The sequence below is a fragment of the Bufo bufo genome, chromosome 6 (genome assembly GCF_905171765.1).
Source record: "Bufo bufo chromosome 6, aBufBuf1.1, whole genome shotgun sequence".
In the NCBI taxonomy this organism is placed as follows: domain Eukaryota; kingdom Metazoa; phylum Chordata; class Amphibia; order Anura; family Bufonidae; genus Bufo; species Bufo bufo.
Window position 1 is genome coordinate 289439414 of NC_053394.1, and position 20003 is coordinate 289459416.

General features: G+C 44.1%; 1 protein-coding gene across 1 annotated transcript in view; it reads left to right on the forward strand.

Moving 5' to 3' along the window:
* The window catches only part of ITGA3 (integrin subunit alpha 3), a 75660-nt gene that overhangs the window by 20229 nt on the left and 35428 nt on the right, over positions 1 to 20003 (forward strand). Inside the window, exons 2-5 of the mRNA XM_040435049.1 lie at positions 2033 to 2160; positions 6278 to 6357; positions 16642 to 16885; positions 17011 to 17094. Coding sequence (XP_040290983.1) covers positions 2033 to 2160; positions 6278 to 6357; positions 16642 to 16885; positions 17011 to 17094 — 536 coding nt within the window. The remainder of the gene's footprint in view (positions 1 to 2032; positions 2161 to 6277; positions 6358 to 16641; positions 16886 to 17010; positions 17095 to 20003) is intronic.

A 20003-nucleotide genomic window follows, 5' to 3' on the forward strand; every position in this document is an offset into this window, starting at 1 on the left:
CTCCCAGCAGGCACTGAGCACCACAAATGGAGAACCGGAGGTTGCAGGCCTCTGCTATAGACAATGCTTTGTCAAAAGAATAGCCCTGAGCACCCCTTTATATAATGTGGGCGGAGGGGGAATGGCGTGAACATGTACCAGGATATGGCAGACGTTTTAACACCCGAGGGTTAATACACTTGAAGTGTTCACGTCAGGCACATTCCCAGTTTGGTGATTCAGACCAGTCAACCTTAGTCTAAACAGCATCGGAATACTGGTGGGTGAAGATATGGAAGGGAGTGTAAATTATAGCCTGGAGGAGGATTACTAGCTGGATATATGACTTCTGTTTGGATATTATAGGGCAGGAGGAAGGAGCACTGACACATAAATTGGAATAGTTTGTAGAATGTAGGTACATAGGTGGTCATTTATAAAACTGGTGTAAAGTAGAACTGGCTTACTTGCCCATAGCAACCAATCAGATTCCACCTTTCATTTTACAGAGGAGCTCTGAAGAATGAAAGGTGGAAGCTGATTGGTTGCTATGGGCAACTAAGCCAGTGCTACTTCATAGCAGTTTGATAAATCTCCCCCATAGACCTACTGGAGATGCCATGTAGCTCGCCAGAGGATTTGTAATAGTGTGGGGCCTCCCTAGAAGTTGGATTCATACCCCCATGGTTATGGAGTCTGTGCTACAGGATTAAAGGGGCAGTCTCACTTCAGCAAATGGAATAATACAAGGCACTTACTAATGTATTGTGATTCTCCATATTGCCTCCTTTGCTGACTTGCTTTATTTTTCCATCACATTATACACTGCTCGCTTCCATGGTTGCGACCACCCTGCAGTCCAGTTCTGGTGGCCGTGCTTGCACACTATAAGAGAAAGCGGGCTGGCCTCTCTGGTGGCCGGGACTATGGAAGCAGGAATAGGCACTCATGGCTAGCAGCTCATGTCCCGGCCATCTCATATCTGCTCTGCAGCGGTGGTTGTAACCATGGAAACAAGCAATGTATAATGTGATGGAAAAATGAATCCAGCCAGCAAAGGAGGCAATATGGACAATCACAATATATTAGTAAACGCCTTGTATAAACTTTCTCTACATGATAAATGCCACTTGCTGAAGTGACAACCCTTTTAAGTATCAACTTGAGAGGTGCTCATGAAGTGTGGCACAAGTGCTGTTCATGTAGATGTTGATTGTGATTTTAAGTTCAAGGGGCTGGCCACTTTCTTGCTACTACAAATGTATTTCTAAGATGACTATATGGCACCTACTAATATATCCTTTGTTGAAATTCTGTGCCTTTTTGTATATCTCATAAGGTATGCCTGCTTATTTGCCAAGTCTTTTGTGCTATCCACATGGAGGTCCTGTCCATAAGATGGCCGCTGATGGAGGGTCATGTGACCAGGCAAATCACTCGGTCTCCTGCATTCAGACTCACTGCACCTGCACTAAACTCCCAGCAGTGCAAGTGCAGATGGCGGGTGCAGTGTACATGAACAGAAAGTGATGTGTCTGGTCACATGACCCTCCATCAGCAGCCATTTTATGGACAGGACCTCCGTGTGGACAGCACAAAAGACTTAGCAAACAAGGGGGACACATCTTATGAAATATAGAAAATGGTGCAGAATATGAAGAAAGGCTATATTAATAAGTGTCACATAGACATGTTAGTCCTCTTTCACACCTGCGGCTGGGTATTTAGGCCGTCAGGTCCGTTAGACAATGCCGGGAATCAGTAGTCAATGGGGTCCTGCAGGAAGACGGCGGTATCTGGCAATTCCGGATCTGGAGAACTCCAGCAGAACAGACTGCTGCAAGTGTGAAACTAGCCTTACAAATACATTGGTCAAAAATAACCCGAAAGTGGCCAACCCCTTTCAGGGCCCCAATAATGCAAAGCAACAGTGCTCAATTTAGAGGGACTGTAACTGTCATACAAGTCACCTCTGCGATATATCTACAGCCTATATGATCTGTGTAATTATATACGTGTGTGCTAATCTAATAACCCTATTATGTCCCTACAGACTGCTGTCAGGAGCTCCCCAAGACGCAGCGCCCCCCAACGTGAACGTGAACAGAACAGGAGCCGTCTACGCGTGTCCCATCACAATCTCCAAATCTGACTGTTTCAGAGTCTTAGTGGATCAGGAAAGTAAGTTTATTAGGGTATCGGGCGGCTACATTATAGCAGTATGTCACATGTGACACTCGCCGGTCTTTTTATTTTTTTGCGGACCGTATACGGAACTTTTCATTTCAATGGGTCCGCCAAAAAAAAGGCAATGACTCCGTGTGCATTCCGTTTCCGTATGTCCGTATTTCCGTTCCGCAAAAAAATAGAACATGTCCTATTATTGTCTGCATTACGAACAAGGATAGGACTGTTCTTTTAGGGGCCAGCTGTTCCGTTGCGCTAAATACGGAATGCACACGGACGTCATCCGTATTTTTTGCAGGCCTTATTATATAGCCAAGCGCTCGCTTCTGTTAGTTTCAGCAGGGCAAAGATGACTTTATTGCTGGGCCTGGAATTCCATGTGTCAGGGGTCCACAGACCTGATGTTTCTCAGCTGCTGGTACAACGCCCGCATGTCTCCAGCCCGTGGGAGGCACAGGATGGTGGGAGGTATGGTCTGACAGCTGGAGAAGAGCAGGTTTATCCTACACTGCCGTGGTCACCAACCTGTGGCTCTCCAGCTATTGTAAAACTAGGCCCAGGAACTTTTTTTTAAAGGGGTTTTACGTAGGATAACGTAGGATTAGAAAAACACGGCTGAATTTTTCCCCAAAAAACAGAGCAGAGCCACACCTGTGTGATATTACAGCTCAGCCCTATTCATGTCTGTGGGACTGACGGATGGACTGCTGTCTACGACAGCCCCATAGAAGTGAATGGAGCGGTGAACTTACTGACGCTACTTCTCCATTTGGATTAGACCCCCTGCAATCCGTTACTTGTCACCTCTTCTATGGATAGACGATAAAGAATTGTGTGGGGTAACTGCCTTAGTGTACTTTCACACTAGATGCAAGGAACTCCTAAAGGCTGTTCCGGCGGGTGACAGCCTGTCGGATCTGTGCTGCCGCTAGTGCAAGCGTGCCCCTGGACTACTAAATGGTCTTCTGGGGCGCGCCGCTACAGGGATGTGGAGCGACGCAGGTCCCGGGGAGCAGGTAAGTATAAAGTATGTATAATGTATATGAGGGGCCCGGGCATTGGAGGGGATCTTTTTGAATTCAGATAAACCCTTTTAGGCTAGTTTCACACTACAGGGAGTGCAGAATTATTAGGCAAGTTGTATTTTTGAGGATTAATTTTATTATTGAACAACAACCATGTTCTCAATGAACCCAAAAAACTCATTAATATCAAAGCTGAATATTTTTAGAAGTAGTTTTTAGTTTGTTTTTAGTTTTAGCTATTTTAGGGGGATATCTGTGTGTGCAGGTGACTATTACTGTGCATAATTATTAGGCAACTTAACAAAAAACTAATATATACCCATTTCAATTATTTATTTTTACCAGTGAAACCAATATAACATCTCAACATTCACAAATATACATTTCTGACATTCAAAAACAAAACAAAAACAAATCAGTGACCAATATAGCCACCTTTCTTTGCAAGGACACTCAAAAGCCTGCCATCCATGGATTCTGTCAGTGTTTTGATCTGTTCACCATCAACATTGCGTGCAGCAGCAACCACAGCCTCCCAGACACTGTTCAGAGAGGTGTACTATTTTCCCTCCTTGTAAATCTCACATTTGATGATGGACCACAGGTTCTCAATGGGGTTCAGATCAGGTGAACAAGGAGGCCATGTCATTAGATTTTCTTCTTTTATACCGTTTCTTGCCAGCCACGCTGTGGAGTACTTGGACGCGTGTGATGGAGCATTGTCCTGCATGAAAATCATGTTTTTCTTGAAGGATGCAGACTTCTTCCTGTACCACTGCTTGAAGAAGGTGTCTTCCAGAAACTGGCAGTAGGACTGGGAGTTGAGCTTGACTCCATCCTCAACCCGAAAAGGCCCCACAAGCTCATCTTTGATGATACCAGCCCAAACCAGTACTCCACCTCCACCTTGCTGGCGTCTGAGTCGGACTGGAGCTCTCTGCCCTTTACCAATCCAGCCACGGGCCCATCCATCTGGCCCATCAAGACTCACTCTCATTTCATCAGTCCATAAAACCTTAGAAAAATCAGTCTTGAGATATTTCTTGGCCCAGTCTTGACGTTTCAGCTTGTGTGTCTTGTTCAGTGGTGGTCGTCTTTCAGCCTTTCTTACCTTGGCCATGTCTCTGAGTATTGCACACCTTGTGCTTTTGGGCACTCCAGTGATGTTGCAGCTCTGAAATATGGCCAAACTCGTGGCAAGTGGCATCTTGGCAGCTGCACGCTTGACTTTTCTCAGTTCATGGGCAGTTATTTTGCGCCTTGGTTTTTCCACACGCTTCTTGCGACCCTGTTGACTATTTTGAATGAAACGCTTGATTGTTCGATGATCACGCTTCAGAAGCTTTGCAATTTTAAGGGTGCTGCATCCCTCTGCAAGATATCTCACTATTTTTGACTTTTCTGAGCCAGACCACACCCCTTCTCATTACAGAGATGCACATCACCTAATATGCTTAATTGGTAGTAGGCTTTCGAGCCTATACAGCTTGGAGTAAGACAACATGCATAAAGAGGATGATGTGGTCAAAATACTCATTTGCCTAATAATTCTGCACTCCCTGTAGCGGCAAGGAACTCCGGCAGGCTGTTCCGGCGGGTGAACAGCCTGTCGGATCTGTGCTGCTCTAGTGCACGCGTGCCCCCGAACTACCACTCCGGCCCCATTAACTATAATGGGGGCGGGCCGGAGTTCCGGCAGCAGCACGGTTAGCATGCCGGGAGGCGGCCGGAATAAAAGTATGACATGTCGTAGTTTTATTCCGGTCGTCTCTCGGCATGTTTGCCGTGCTGCCGCCGAAACTCCGGCCCGCCCCCATTATAGTCAATGGGGCTGGAGCGGTAGTTCGGGGGCACGCGCGCACTAGAGACAGCACAGATCCGACAGGCTGTTCACCAGCCGGAACAGCCTGCCGGATTTCCTTGCCGCTAGTGTGAAACTAGCCTAAAAGGGTTTATCTGAATTCTAAAAGATCCCCTCCAATGCCCGGGCCCCTCATATACATTATACATACATTATACTTACCTGCTCCCCGGGACCTGCGTCGCTCCAGATCCCTGAATCGGCGCACCCCAGAAGACCATTTTTTCGGGTTTTGTTTTCACTTATCCCTGTACTGTGAAATTACAGTAAACATTATTGCCTGTACTGTGACACCACTGTGAGCATTATCCCCTTACTGGGAGATTACTCTGAACATTGTACATCTGTACTGTCACACCAGTTTGAGAATTATACCCTCACTCTGACATCACTGTGTGCATTATCCCTGTACGTTGTTACTGTGAGCATTATCCCCTTTACTGCAATGTCACTCTGAGCATAATCCTCTTACTGTGACATCACTTTGAGCATTATCTCCTTACTGTGACATCACTGTGTGTATTATACCTGTACATTGTTGTTACTGCGACCATTATCCCCTTACTGCAACGTCACTGTGAGCATTATCCCCTTACTGTGACATCACTGTAAGCATTATCCCCTTTACTGTGACATCACTCTGTGCATTATCCCTGTACTTTGTTGTTACTGTGAGCATTATCCCCTTACTGCCACATCACTGTGAGCATTATCCCCTTACTGTGACATCACTGTGTGCATTATGTTTATGTATTAGGGAGACCAAAATAATCATTAAACTTTCCATGTTCTCAACTTGCCGCTAAAGGTGGTCATGGTGTAAACAGGGATTATCTGCCGACAAAATAAAATGAAATGGTACAATGCATGATGGGTATTGCAAATGTAAAACGAGGGAAGGATAAACTAAAGAAACATATGTGTATCAGGTTACCCTATAAAAGGGTTGTCTGGGATTAGAAAAAGGAACTGCTTCTCCTATACTCGTCCATAGGCTATGTCTGGTATTGCAGCACAGTCTCACTCACTTGAATAGCATAGAGCTGCAATACCAGACACAACCAGTGTATAAAAGTGGCACTGTTTCTGAAAAAAAGCAGAGGTTATTTTTTTCAAATCCTCAACAACCTCTTTTATGACAGTATATTATCTCTCCTACTACAGACTGAATGTGGGAGATCACATTATACTGTATTTTACTAACACTTTGACACTCTCTATGCAGATCTGCCTGGCACCAATGCAATTGAGGACATGTGGCTGGGAGTTACACTGGCATCACAGGGTCCTGGAGGCCGCGTCCTGGTAAGTGATGGCTGATGGTTTGATATTTGTGCTAAAAATAGCAAAAACAGTGAAAAAGCTGAAATATTGTTTAACCCCTCAAAATTGGAAAAACCTACCTGAAAACGTGGAAACGTGTGCATTCCGTTTCCGTATTTCTGTATTTCCGTTCTGCAAAAAAATAGAACATGTCTTATTATTGTCCGCATTACGGACAAGGATAGGACTGTTCTATTAGGGGCCAGCTGTTCTGTTCCGAATAATACGGAAATCACACGAATGCCATCCGTATTTTTTGTGGATCCATTTTTAGCAGACCGCAAAATACATACGGTCGTGTGCAAGAAGCCAAACTGATGGAAATAACTGACCACATAACTGTGTGAACTTCGCCTAACCCCTCAGATGCAGTGGTCAATTGCGACCATGGCATCTGAGCGGTCTTTCCACGGGAGTGGGCCAGAATGGCTCCCCCATGGCAAGACAGAGGAAACCGTTCAGTTGCTATGGTGGCCTCAAATCTTCTGAAGGCTCCGATACCTGTCACAGCGATGTTCCTATGGAGCCCTTCCTGTGGTCTGGATGGTAATGAAAAATTAGCTGAAATAATTCCATATAATTCACTTTATACTACGCAGAAAACATTTGTGCTCACTATGGCACTGTCCCAAACATGGCCGCGGTACACCAGGATATTGGAGACGGCCTCACATCTGCAGTGCATCAGAATTGTCACTGGCTCTTAGAACGAGAGGACGTCTAATACAATTAACTTGGTGCAATGACATTGTGAGACCGGTGCTGGTGCTTGCTCTTCACATTTCTGTGTAGGTCATATGGTCTTAAAGGAACAGTAGACCTAAATGACTATATGGTTTATATTAGAAAAAATATTTAAAAATGATATTAAAGAATCCCTTCCCTATCCAAATCAAAACATAATCACAGCCATGATCGGATGCTGGGAAAGTAGGGTGATGACCAATACGGCCAGCATTGCAGTTATGTAAGCAGCTTGTATGAATAGGACACAAGCACCAGCAGCCCGGACTGACATTGACTGCCATGCAAGGTTCATGTAGAGACGCAATCAATCTACCCTCAGCGACTACAGATCAATAAGACTAAGAAAGCCAGTGCAGCTGTCTTAATGTTTGCAGCATTGATTATTCTAAATGGATTAAGAATTAAGATATATTAAGAATTAAATATAAGGCGGACTGCATTTTTCTCTTCTAGAATCTCCTAAGTGCTTGTGGAACAATAAGGTTAGGGCATCAGCTCCATTTTCTGCAGCTAGGGGGCAGCTTCCTGCAGCAGAAAACTTCTCCCCCACTGCTCTGTCTTCAAAGGAGAGCCTAATAAACATGTTACCTAATAATAACCCGCCTCTTAATTGGTCCCCAGCCAAAATGGAAAGTATTAGGGAAGGGGTGTAGGCCTCAGTTTCCTCTTCCAGATTCAGGAGCTTGCATAAAGTCTTGCAAATTTGCATGTGGGCATGTGCTCCTTAGTGCGTTTACTATTATTTGTAGGGTTAGTCCCATTATACAGCATAGAGATACAGTTGCAAGAAAAAGTTTGTGAACGATATGGATTTCTCCACAAATTGGTCATAAAATGTGATCTGATCAATTCACAACAATAGACAATCACAGTCTGCTTAAACTAATAACACACAAAGAATTAAATGTTAGAATGTTTTTATTGAACACACCATGTAAACATTCACAGTGCAGGTGGAAAAAGTATGTGAACCCCTAGACTAATGACATCTCCAAGAGCTAATTGGAGTGAGGTGCCAGCCAACGGGAGTCCAATCAATGAGATGAGATTGGAGGTTTTGGTTACAGCTGCCCTGCCCTATAAAAAACACACACCAGTTCTGGGTTTGCTTTTCACAAGAAGCATTGCCTGATGTGAATGATGCCTCGCACAAAAGAGCTCTCAGAAGACCTACGATTAAGAATTGTTGACTTGCATAAAGCTGGAAAGGGTTATAAAAGTATTTCCAAAAGCCTTGCTGTTCATCAGTCCACGGTAAGACAAATTGTCTATAAATGGAGAAAGTTCAGCACTGCTGCTACTCTTCCTAGGAGTGGCCGTCCTGTAAAGATAACTGCAAGAGCACAGTACAGACTGCTCAATGAGGTGAAGAAGAATCCTAGAGTGTCAGCTAAAGACTGACAAAAGTCTCTGGCATATGCTAACATCCCTGTTAGCGAATCTACGATACGTAAAATACTAAACAAAAATGGATTTCATGGGAGGATACCACAGAGGAAGCCACTGCTGTACAAAAAAAAGCATTGCTGCACGTTTGCAGTTTGCACAAGAGCACCTGGATGTTCCACAGCAGTACTGGCAAAATATTCTGTGGACAGATAAAACCAAAGTTGAGTTGTTTGGAAGAAACACACAACACTATGTGTGGAGAAAAAGAGGCACAGCACACCAACATCAAAACCTCATCCCAACTGTGAAGTATGGTGGTGGGGGCATCATGGTTTGGGGCTGCTTTGCTGCGTCAGGGCCTGGACGAATTGCTATCATCGAAGGAAAAATTAATTCCCAAGTTTATCAAGACATTTTGCAGGAGAACTTAAGGCCATCTGTCCGCCAGCTGAAGCTCAACAGAAGATGGGTGTTGCAACAGGACAACGACCCAAAGCATAGAAGTAAATCAACAACAGAATGGCTTAACCAGAAGAAAATACGCCTTCTGGAGTGGCCCAGTTAGAGACCTGACCTCAACCCGATTGAGATGCTGTGGCATGACATTAAGAAAGCGATTCACACCAGACATCCCAAGAATATTGCTGAACTGAAACAGTTCTGTAAAGAGGAATGGTCAAGAATTACTCCTGACCGCTGTGCACGTCTGATCTGCAACTACAGGAAACGTTTGGTTGAAGTTATTGCTGCCAAAGGAGGTTCAACCAGTTATTAAATCCAAGGGTTCACATACTTTTTCCACCTGCACTGTGAATGTTTACATGGTGTGTTCACTAAAAACATGGTAACATTTAATTCTTTGTGTGTTATTAGTTTAAGCAGACGGTGTTTTTTTTAACCCCTAACAGGTATATTAGACGCTGTTTTGATAACAGCGTCTAATATACCTGCTACCTGGTCCTCTGGTGGTCCCCTTTGTTTGGATCGACCACCAGAGGACACAGGTAGCTCAGTAAAGTAGCACCAAGCACCACTACACTACACTACACCCCCCCGTCACTTATTAACCCCTTATTAGCCCCTGATCACCCCTGATCACCCCATATAGACTCCCTGATCACCCCCCTGTCATTGATTACCCCCCTGTCATTGATCAACCCCCTGTAAAGCTCCATTCAGACGTCCGCATGATTTTTACGGATCCACTGATAGATGGATCGCATCCGCAAAAAGCATCCGGACGTCTGAATGAAGCCTTACAGGGGCATGATCAATGACTGTGGTTATCACCCCATATAGACTCCCTGATCACCCCCCTGTCATTGATTACCCCCCTGTCATTGATTACCCCCCTGTAAAGCTCCATTCAGATGTCCGCATGATTTTTACGGATGCACTGATAGATGGATCCGATCCGCAAAACGCATCCAGACGTCTGAATGAAGCCTTACAGGGGCATGATCAATGACTGTGGTGATCACCCCATATAGACTCCCTGATCACCCCGCTGTAAAGCTCCATTCAGATGTCCGCATGATTTTTACGGATGCACTGATAGATGGATCCGATCCGCAAAACGCATCCGGACGTCTGAATGAAGCCTTACAGGGGCATGATCAATGACTGTGGTGATCACCCCATATAGACTCCCTGATCACCCCCCTGTAAAGCTCCATTCAGATGTCCGCATGATTTTTACGGATGCACTGATAGATGGATCCGATCCGCAAAACGCATCCGGACGTCTGAATGAAGCCTTACAGGGGCATGATCAATGACTGTGGTAATCACCCCCCTGTCATTGATTACTCCCCTGTAAAGCTCCATTCAGATGTCCGCATGATTTTTACGGATGCACTGATAGATGGATCGGATCCGCAAAACGCATCCGGACGTCTGAATGAAGCCTTACAGGGGCATGATCAATGACTGTGGTGATCACCCCATATAGACTCCCTGATCACCCCCCTGTAAAGCTCCATTCAGATGTCCGCATGATTTTTACGGATGCACTGATAGATGGATCCGATCCGCAAAACGCATCCGGACGTCTGAATGAAGCCTTACAGGGGCATGATCAATGACTGTGGTGATCACCCCCCTGTCATTGATTACCCCCCTGTAAAGCTCCATTCAGATGTCCGCATGATTTTTACGGATGCACTGATAGATGGATCCGATCCGCAAAACGCATCCGGACGTCTGAATGAAGCCTTACAGGGGCATGATTAATGACTGTGGTGATCACCCCATATAGACTCCCTGATCACCCCCCTGTAAAGCTCCATTCAGATGTCCGCATGATTTTTACGGATGCACTGATAGATGGATCCGATCCGCAAAACGCATCCGGACGTCTGAATGAAGCCTTACAGGGGCGTGATCAATGACTGTGGTGATCACCCCATATAGACTCCCTGATCACCCCCCTGTCATTGATCACCCCCCCTGTCATTGATCACCCCCCCCTGTCATTGATCACCCCCCCTGTCATTGATCACCACCCCTGTCATTGATCACCCCCCCTGTCATTGATCACCCCTCTGTAAGGCTCCATTCAGACATTTTTTTGGCCCAAGTTAGCGGAATTTTTATTTTTTTTTCTTACAAAGTCTCATATTCCACTAACTTGTGTCAAAAAATAAAATCTCACATGAACTCACCATACCCCTCACGGAATCCAAATGCGTAAAATTTTTTAGACATTTATATTCCAGACTTCTTCTCACGCTTTAGGGCCCCTAGAATGCCAGGGCAGTATAAATACCCCACATGTGACCCCATTTCGGAAAGAAGACACCCCCAGGTATTCCGTGAGGGGCATATTGAGTCCATGAAAGATTGAAATTTTTGTCCCAAGTTAGCGGAACGGGAGACTTTGTGAGAAAAAAAATAAAAATATCAATTTCCGCTAACTTGTGCCAAAAAAAAAAAAATTTCTATGAACTCGCCATGCCCCTCATTGAATACCTTGGGGTGTCTTATTTCCAAAATGGGGTCACATGTGGGGTATTTATACTGCCCTGGCATTCTAGGGGCCCCAAAGCGTGAGAAGAAGTCTGGTATCCAAATGTCTAAAAATGCCCTCCTAAAAGGAATTTGGGCACCTTTGCGCATCTAGGCTGCAAAAAAGTGTCACACATCTGGTATCGCCGTACTCAGGAGAAGTTGGGGAATGTGTTTTGGGGTGTCATTTTACATATACCCATGCTGGGTGAGAGAAATATCTTGGTCAAATGCCAACTTTGTATAAAAAAATGGGAAAAGTTGTCTTTTGCCAAGATATTTCTCTCACCCAGCAAGGGTATATGTAAAATGACACCCCAAAACACATTCCCCAACTTCTCCTGAAAACGGCGATACCACATGTGTGACACTTTTTTGCAGCCTAGGTGGGCAAAGGGGCCCATATTCCAAAGAGCACCTTTAGGATTTCACAGGTCATTTACCTACTTACCACACATTAGGGCCCCTGGAAAATGCCAGGGCAGTATAACTACCCCACAAGTGACCCCATTTTGGAAAGAAGACACCCCAAGGTATTCCGTGAGGGGCATGGCGAGTTCCTAGAATTTTTTATTTTTTGTCACAAGTTAGTGGAAAATGATGATTTTTTTTTTTTTTTTTTTTCATACAAAGTCTCATATTCCACTAACTTGTGACAAAAAATAAAAACTTCCATGAACTCACTATGCCCATCAGCGAATACCTTGGGGTCTCTTCTTTCCAAAATGGGGTCACTTGTGGGGTAGTTATACTGCCCTGGCATTCTAGGGGCCCGAATGTGTGGTAAGGAGTTTGAAATCAAATTCTGTAAAAAATGACCTGTGAAATCCGAAAGGTGCTCTTTGGAATATGGGCCCCTTTGCCCACCTAGGCTGCAAAAAAGTGTCACACATCTGGTATCGCCGTACTCAGGAGAAGTTGAGGAATGTGTTTTGGGGTGTCATTTTACATATACCCATGCTGGGTGAGAGAAATATCTTGGCAAAAGACAACTTTTCCCATTTTTTTATACAAAGTTGGCATTTGACCAAGATATTTATCTCACCCAGCATGGGTATATGTAAAATGACACCCCAAAACACATTCCCCACCTTCTCCTGAGTACGGCAATACCAGATGTGTGACACTTTTTTGCAGCCTAGGTGGGCAAAGGGGCCCATATTCCAAAGAGCACCTTTCGGATTTCACAGGTCATTTTTTACAGAATTTGATTTCAAACTCCTTACCACACATTTGGGCCCCTAGAATGCCAGGGCAGTATAACTACCCCACAAGTGACCCCATTTTGGAAAGAAGAGACCCCAAGGTATTCGCTGATGGGCATAGTGAGTTCATGGAAGTTTTTATTTTTTGTCACAAGTTAGTGGAATATGAGACTTTGTATGAAAAAAAAAAAAAAAAAAAAAATCATCATTTTCCACTAACTTGTGACAAAAAATAAAAAATTCTAGGAACTTGCCATGCCCCTCACGGAATACCTTGGGGTGTCTTCTTTCCAAAATGGGGTCACTTGTGGGGTAGTTATACTGCCCTGGCATTCTAGGGGCCCAAATGTGTGGTAAGGAGTTTGAAATCAAATTCAGTAAAAAATGACCTGTGAAATCCGAAAGGTGCTCTTTGGAATATGGGCCCCTTTGCCCACCTAGGCTGCAAAAAAGTGTCACACATCTGGTATCTCCGTACTCAGGAGAAGGTGGGGAATGTGTTTTGGGGTGTCATTTTACATATACCCATGCTGGGTGAGAGAAATATCTTGGCAAAAGACAACTTTTCCCATTTTTTTATACAAAGTTGGCATTTGACCAAGATATTTATCTCACCCAGCATGGGTATATGTAAAAAGACACCCCAAAACACATTCCCCACCTTCTCCTGAGTACGGAGATACCAGATGTGTGACACTATTTTGCAGCCTAGGTGGGCAAAGGGGCCCATATTCCAAAGAGCACCTTTCGGATTTCACAGGTCATTTTTTACAGAATTTGATTTCAAACTCCTTACCACACATTTGGGCCCCTAGAATGCCAGGGCAGTATAACTACCCCACAAGTGACCCCATTTTGGAAAGAAGAGACCCCAAGGTATTTCGTGATGGGCATAGTGAGTTCATAGAAGTTTTTATTTTTTGTCACAAGTTAGTGGAATATGAGACTTTGTAAGAAAAAAAAAAAAAATAAAATCATCATTTTCCGCTAACTTGTGACAAACAATAAAAAGTTCTATGAACTCACTATGCCCATCAGCGAATACCTTAGGGTGTGTACTTTCCGAAATGGGGTCATTTGTGGGGTGTTTGTACTGTCTGGCCATTGTAGAACCTCAGGAAACATGACAGGCGCTCAGAAAGTCAGAGCTGCTTCAAAAAGCGAAAAATTCACATTTTTGTACCATAGTTTGTAAACGCTATAACTTTTACCCAAACCATTTTTTTTTTACCCAAACATTTTTTTTTTATCAAAGACATGTAGAACTATAAATTTAGAGCAAAATTTCTATATGGATCTCGTTTTTTTTGCAAAATTTTACAACTGAAAGTGAAAAATGTCATTTTTTTGCAAAAAAATCGTTAAATTTCGATTAATAACAAAAAAAGTAAAAATGTCAGCAGCAATGAAATACCACCAAATGAAAGCTCTATTAGTGAGAAGAAAAGGAGGTAAAATTCATTTGGGTGGTAAGTTGCATGACCGAGCAATAAACGGTGAAAGTAGTGTAGGTCAGAAGTGTAAAAAGTGGCCTGGTCTTTCAGGGTGTTTAAGCACTGGGGGCTGAAGTGGTTAAAGGGGTTATGAGTACATGTTGTACATGACAATCTCTTTCTAACAAACTTAAAACCAGCCCTGTACCTTACATGGATCCAGAGATCTCCATATTCATTGCTCCAATTGTTCTGCTAGATTTATTTCAAGCTGGCAGCTCGGGGGCGTGTTCTTTCTCAGGGGGGCGTGTCCTTTCTCAGGGGACGTGCCATTTCTGCTTCAGCTGGTGGCAGTTAAAGAACGGAAATGAGCATGTAATTCAACCTCAGTGAGCTGGACAGAGCATTTAGAAAAAGGGCTAACAATAGGTGGCGCTACACAGATAGATTTCAGTGAATAACTCAGGGGCTATACCTAATTTTTAATTATGTGTAATTACAGAAGTTTCCAGATCCAGATGCTGGTTTGAAAAATGTCGAATATTTTTTATGGGACAACCCCTTTAATGCCTATAAGATGGCCTATGAAAGCTGAACTAGTGGGCACCATTATGCCCACAGTTAAATCCATTGGTTGGAGAGGAATAGAGGAGAGGTGGATGATTTAGCAGACACTCTTGTGCTCACTAGCCCTAACCTAGAGGCAGACGATCATGAGGACCATCTTAGGATGGAATCCTGATCATTAGGAAATGTATAAAATGAACAATCAAAGATGAAGTTGAGGATATGATTTCTAGAGGAATATGGTCTGGGGCACCATAGATTGCTCTGTACAGTATGGTGCCTTTAGTGGCTGATTTTGGAATGAACATGCCACAGATTAAGGGCCCTTCCACACGACCATATGCCCTCCAAGATATACAGTCTGTGAGTGGGCCATATGTCCCGGAGCGGCAGTGGTCGTGCGCACAGCATCATAGATTACAATGATGCCGTGGACGTCGGGCTGCCAGTGGTGCTATTGTCCTGTACTCATAAGATCATATGAGTACAGGACAGTAGCCCCACGGGCGGCCCGACATGCACAGCATCATTGTAAACTATGATGCTGTGCGCTCCTGTGCGCACGATCACTGCCGCTCCGGGACATATGGCCCGCACACGGATCTTATATCTCGGAGGGCATACGGTCGTTGCAAGGGCCCTTAACCATACCTGCAGTAATGGAAAACCTTTTAACAAAGCATCCTACAAATTTCTTCATTTATATCAGCAAAAATCATTTCCCAGACAAAACACTTATTACCCTTTATGTTCAAACCTGGAATAAAAATTGTGGATGTAGGCGATACTCACAGGATAATTAACATACTGCAAATTCAGGGGTTTTCTCTAGATTTTATTTATAGAACGAGATTTAATTAATAAAATGGAATATACATTGGCAGACGAAGCAGTAGGGAAACATTTTTGGCATTTGCCAGTAAATCGCTACTATAGAGTTCTTTATAAAGTGTGACATTTCATAAATGTATTATTAAAGGGGTTATTAAAGGGTGAGTAGCTTTGCATCTCAGCCCTATTCAAGCGAATGAGGCTGCAGTGTACTGTAATACCATACACAGACAAAAGCCGTATTGTTTCCGAAAGAAGTCAGCCATGTTTTTTCAAAAACTTTTTGTCTAGTCAGGTGACTGCATCTCTGTATGCACCTACAAGGTATGTGTGCACCTAACTATGCTGTTTATTTGCCGCACATGTGTAAACTGGGAATGTGCAGCTGACAGTGAATGTAATAACGATCGTTCATGCCCTGTTCATTTTGCTTTGAGCCATGTGAAAGGCCCTTTAAATGTGCACCGATCAACTGGAATTGGTCCATGTAAGAACCCTTAAAAGCTGATCACAAAGTGCCCTCCAGAGCGAGAGAAGCTTTGGGCATAATAGACCCCCCAATGCTAAACAACCCTTCGTCGCAAAGCTGTGTAGTTAGTGCACATTACAGCTGACACTGTACTGCAATGGCCAGGATTAGAGACTACTCCGTTCCTGGTTGTTTAACCCCCCCAGATGCTATAGTCAATAGCGACTGTGGCATCTAAATGTTTGGACAGAGGGGTCTACCTCTGTCACCCTGTCAGTCTCATCACGGGTCGCCAATAGGTTTCAGGGGAAGCCAGGGACCTAAACAAGGCCCCCAGGTCTGCCACCTGTATATGCCTATTAGGCCCTGCCCACATACAGCTACCTCAACAGAAAAAATGAAAAGTTTTCGCTCTTGTAATTCAGTGATTAAAAAAATGAAAAAATCCCATTGTCCTCAAAGCCCAAAAATCTATGTCCGTATGTGTTAACTAGACCATTAGAGAGGATTGTTTGATCTTGATTATTCAAGATTAAAATATAACATTATAGCTAGGCCTAAGAGCACACTATATGAAGATGTATAGAATTAATTTCTTTCCTTAATATCTCATTGCCAGATGTGTGCCCATCGGTACTCTGTAGTCTTGAAGTCTGGAGAACAACTGAAGATGATAGGCAAGTGCTACGTACGGGGAAATGACTTGGGATACAGTGATATCGATGACTGGCAGACCTATCATTATGAGATGTGTGACGCTAGCAGTGACCACCAGAATACTGGCATGTGCCAAATGGGCATCAGTGGAGGCATCACTGAAAACATGTTGTACTTTGGAGCTCCAGGTGCCTACAACTGGCAAGGTAGGACATCTCCATAAATAACATAGAAAGATGTGTTTATGAGTAAATGTGTGAATTACATGTTTTCATGGAAAAAGGCTTAAAAAGAATTGATGTTTTTTTTTTTGTTTCATCATTTATTTCAGGTACAGACTATGTTCTACAGAGAGATAACTGGGATTTAATGGAAACCTCGTTCCCGAAGGAGGGTCTATCTAACATCTACTTGGGTAATTATTGTACCATTGTCTATTTTGGAGATACTATTTTTGATGTTTGTGCTACTTTGCTACCTGATGGGAAAAACTGTGTAGACAGATAGCAAGGGAACATAGGTGGAACTTTGACTGACCAGAGGTGCAATAAGCTGAGTGTTGGGGACTTGTGAGTTCTTGTTTTATTGAACTTGAGTGCAACACTTGATGACAATAATCAAATTGCTATTCAAGGTGGTTGGTAAAAGAAGTGGTGCAATTACAGAGTTTTACGTTAGCCAGAGCAGGAAGTTTTTGTCATTAGATCGTACCAGTGCCATCTAGGTATACATAGGTTGAGTTCCAAACCACCTGGTCCTATAATCCTTGTTCCAACGTAGATATTACTGTAGATATTACAGATTCATTTGGCTAAGCCACATGGTAATGATTACAGGGGAATTAGGTGGATAGCAAACTTCTTCATGGCTGGTCTTCACAAATGGCACATGAACAGTGTAACGGATCTCCTGGCACCCCGACTGGGTACCTCCGTTGATGAGCATCCAGGCACTCCACTTGACACCGTAAGCACTGCAGACCCCACGAACCGCCGCAGCTTGGATGGGGTCTCGCCGTCTCCTACCCACCCTGGACCTACGACAAGGCTCCAGGCTCCAGAGAGCGATGCAGGAACAAGCTCTTAAAAGAGCTCAGCGAGTATAGCCAGGGGAGTATACAGCGTATAGCATTCCCCAGTGTAGATACAGCCTTTCCCCCCCACACATGAGACGAGGCTCTAAGTTGAGGGTAAAACAGGCACCTTTAATGGGGCTACATGCCAGCCTTTTATGTAAGTCTTCCAGCAAGAGACACTTCCCCTGGGGACCTTGTGGAAGACTGCAACAGTTTATACATTAGCCAATCACATGCATTTACAGTATTGAAACCTTTCCAGCAATTGTACACAAAATCCCCTCCCCCCCTGTCTGTGACACAATCAACAAAATAGAAGGGGCATTGCCTGTGATACAATTACCAAACACAATTAACAAAACACATTGGGCTCTGCCTGTGATACAATTACTGAACATAATGGGATAACTTAATCACAGGCAGAAAACACACATTTTTCCCAAAACACAGAAAATACCTCAAAACCCAACATATCCCCATAATTCTGGGCGAACAACATATCCAAAAATCACCCAGATCCAAGCAGGGGTTCCCGAATTCCATGGAAGTCACATTTGGCCGACCGCAAGCATGGCTTTCCTGCCCAAAACAGTTCCACAGATTTAGGCTGTGCGGCCGGTCTGTCTTCTCCTTCAAAGTTAGTATGGGCCATAATCCTGGGGCAGGAGGCTGGCAAACAGGCCCCTCCAAAACCCAGTGGCGCGGTTAGTTTTGTCATAAACAGTATTAATGCAGTGTCATTAGTCTGTGGTGCATCAACTTGTACAATCTCTCCAAAAGTATAAGGCTTTACTCAGGGGCAGGGTTTCCTTCACTTTTCATAGCAAAATGTCAGTACATTATATAAGAATTAGTTGTGTCAGGTGCCTCTCTCATCAGCGCTACCATGGATCTGGGGAAGCCTGAATGCTTTCAAGTAAACCAACCTTAATATCTAAACCCATATACCATGCTGATTGCAATATAGCTGTAAACCCCCTTATTATCTGTTCTACATATGGACCTCCTAGTCAAGATGTCCCACACTAAACAGTGTTTTGGGCATGGAAGTGTGGTATGAGCCCGTTTGTATTGCTGAGGAAGCTCATGGCAGAGAGGATACGCAACCCTATTAGTTACCTCCCACCTCTAATTGTACCCCCCTATTCTAGTGAACTGTGCCCTTAGTTATTTAAGCTGGATGGGGTGACCAAACAATCTAATCCAGGACTGTTCTTTCATTGGTTAACCAGTATGACCACTATTCCAGAGGTGGTCATCCAGCTTTTTAGTCTGCTTATATGGCCCAGGGAAGCTGCGTCTCAGTATATACTGTCATTGCAGGACAAATGTACTGTAGCGTTTATAAATGTGTCCAATGACTGGCCATCCGTGTAAAGTATGGATAAGTCAGGGAGGGAGCTGATCTCCATGTCACTCTGTTCTGGCTCATAGAGATGCCCCGCCCCCCCCACCCCATGATATCTATATGGTCAAATAGGGCATATTGACAGATGTTGTCTAATTAGCTGTACATATCTATTAGACAGTTGACCTGTCATCATGAGCACTACACCCATTATTCACGCATTAAATCTTACTTGGAATTGCGGTTAAAGTTTATGTCATTTTAGAGTATGGATCACTCTAAGCTGTAAGGAATGCCTGAGCTTTAGTCAGGACTTGTTGTATAGACAGCTTTCTCACTCTACTTGTCAATGTGACTCATTTCACCCGTTAGTTTTTTCACTCTCTCTTTTTTAGGTGTGTTTTCTTAAAGGGCACTACAGCATAATCATTACTTCGTTAATACTTTTGCCCATTAAAAGGGGCTGTGCTGTAGGTTAACCTCTTAGGGACATATGACGTACCGGTACGTCATGATGTCCTGGTACTTAAGGACACATGACGCGGGAGGTTTAACTTGCTGCAGCTCTCCTCTCCTCCTCCTTTCTGTGTCCGGGAGCGAGGAGAGAGGAGCCATTTTTGGGGCTTTTTTTAAATTTAGCGTGTTTTTTTTTCCTGTTAGTTTTAGGGATAAGTACGCGAACACCCGTGCCCCCACACACACGCACACTAAATAAAGATTTCCGCACACGCACACACACACACTCCCCTATGGCCCGCCGGATGTTATCGGCCGAGGAGGCATACGCCCAGCTTGCCTCCGACTCCGAGAGCCCCAGTGAGGACGAGGATAACCCCACTTTCCTTTTGTCATCCGCGTCCTCCTCATCATCAAGCGATGATGATGAGCCCCCAAGGCGGCG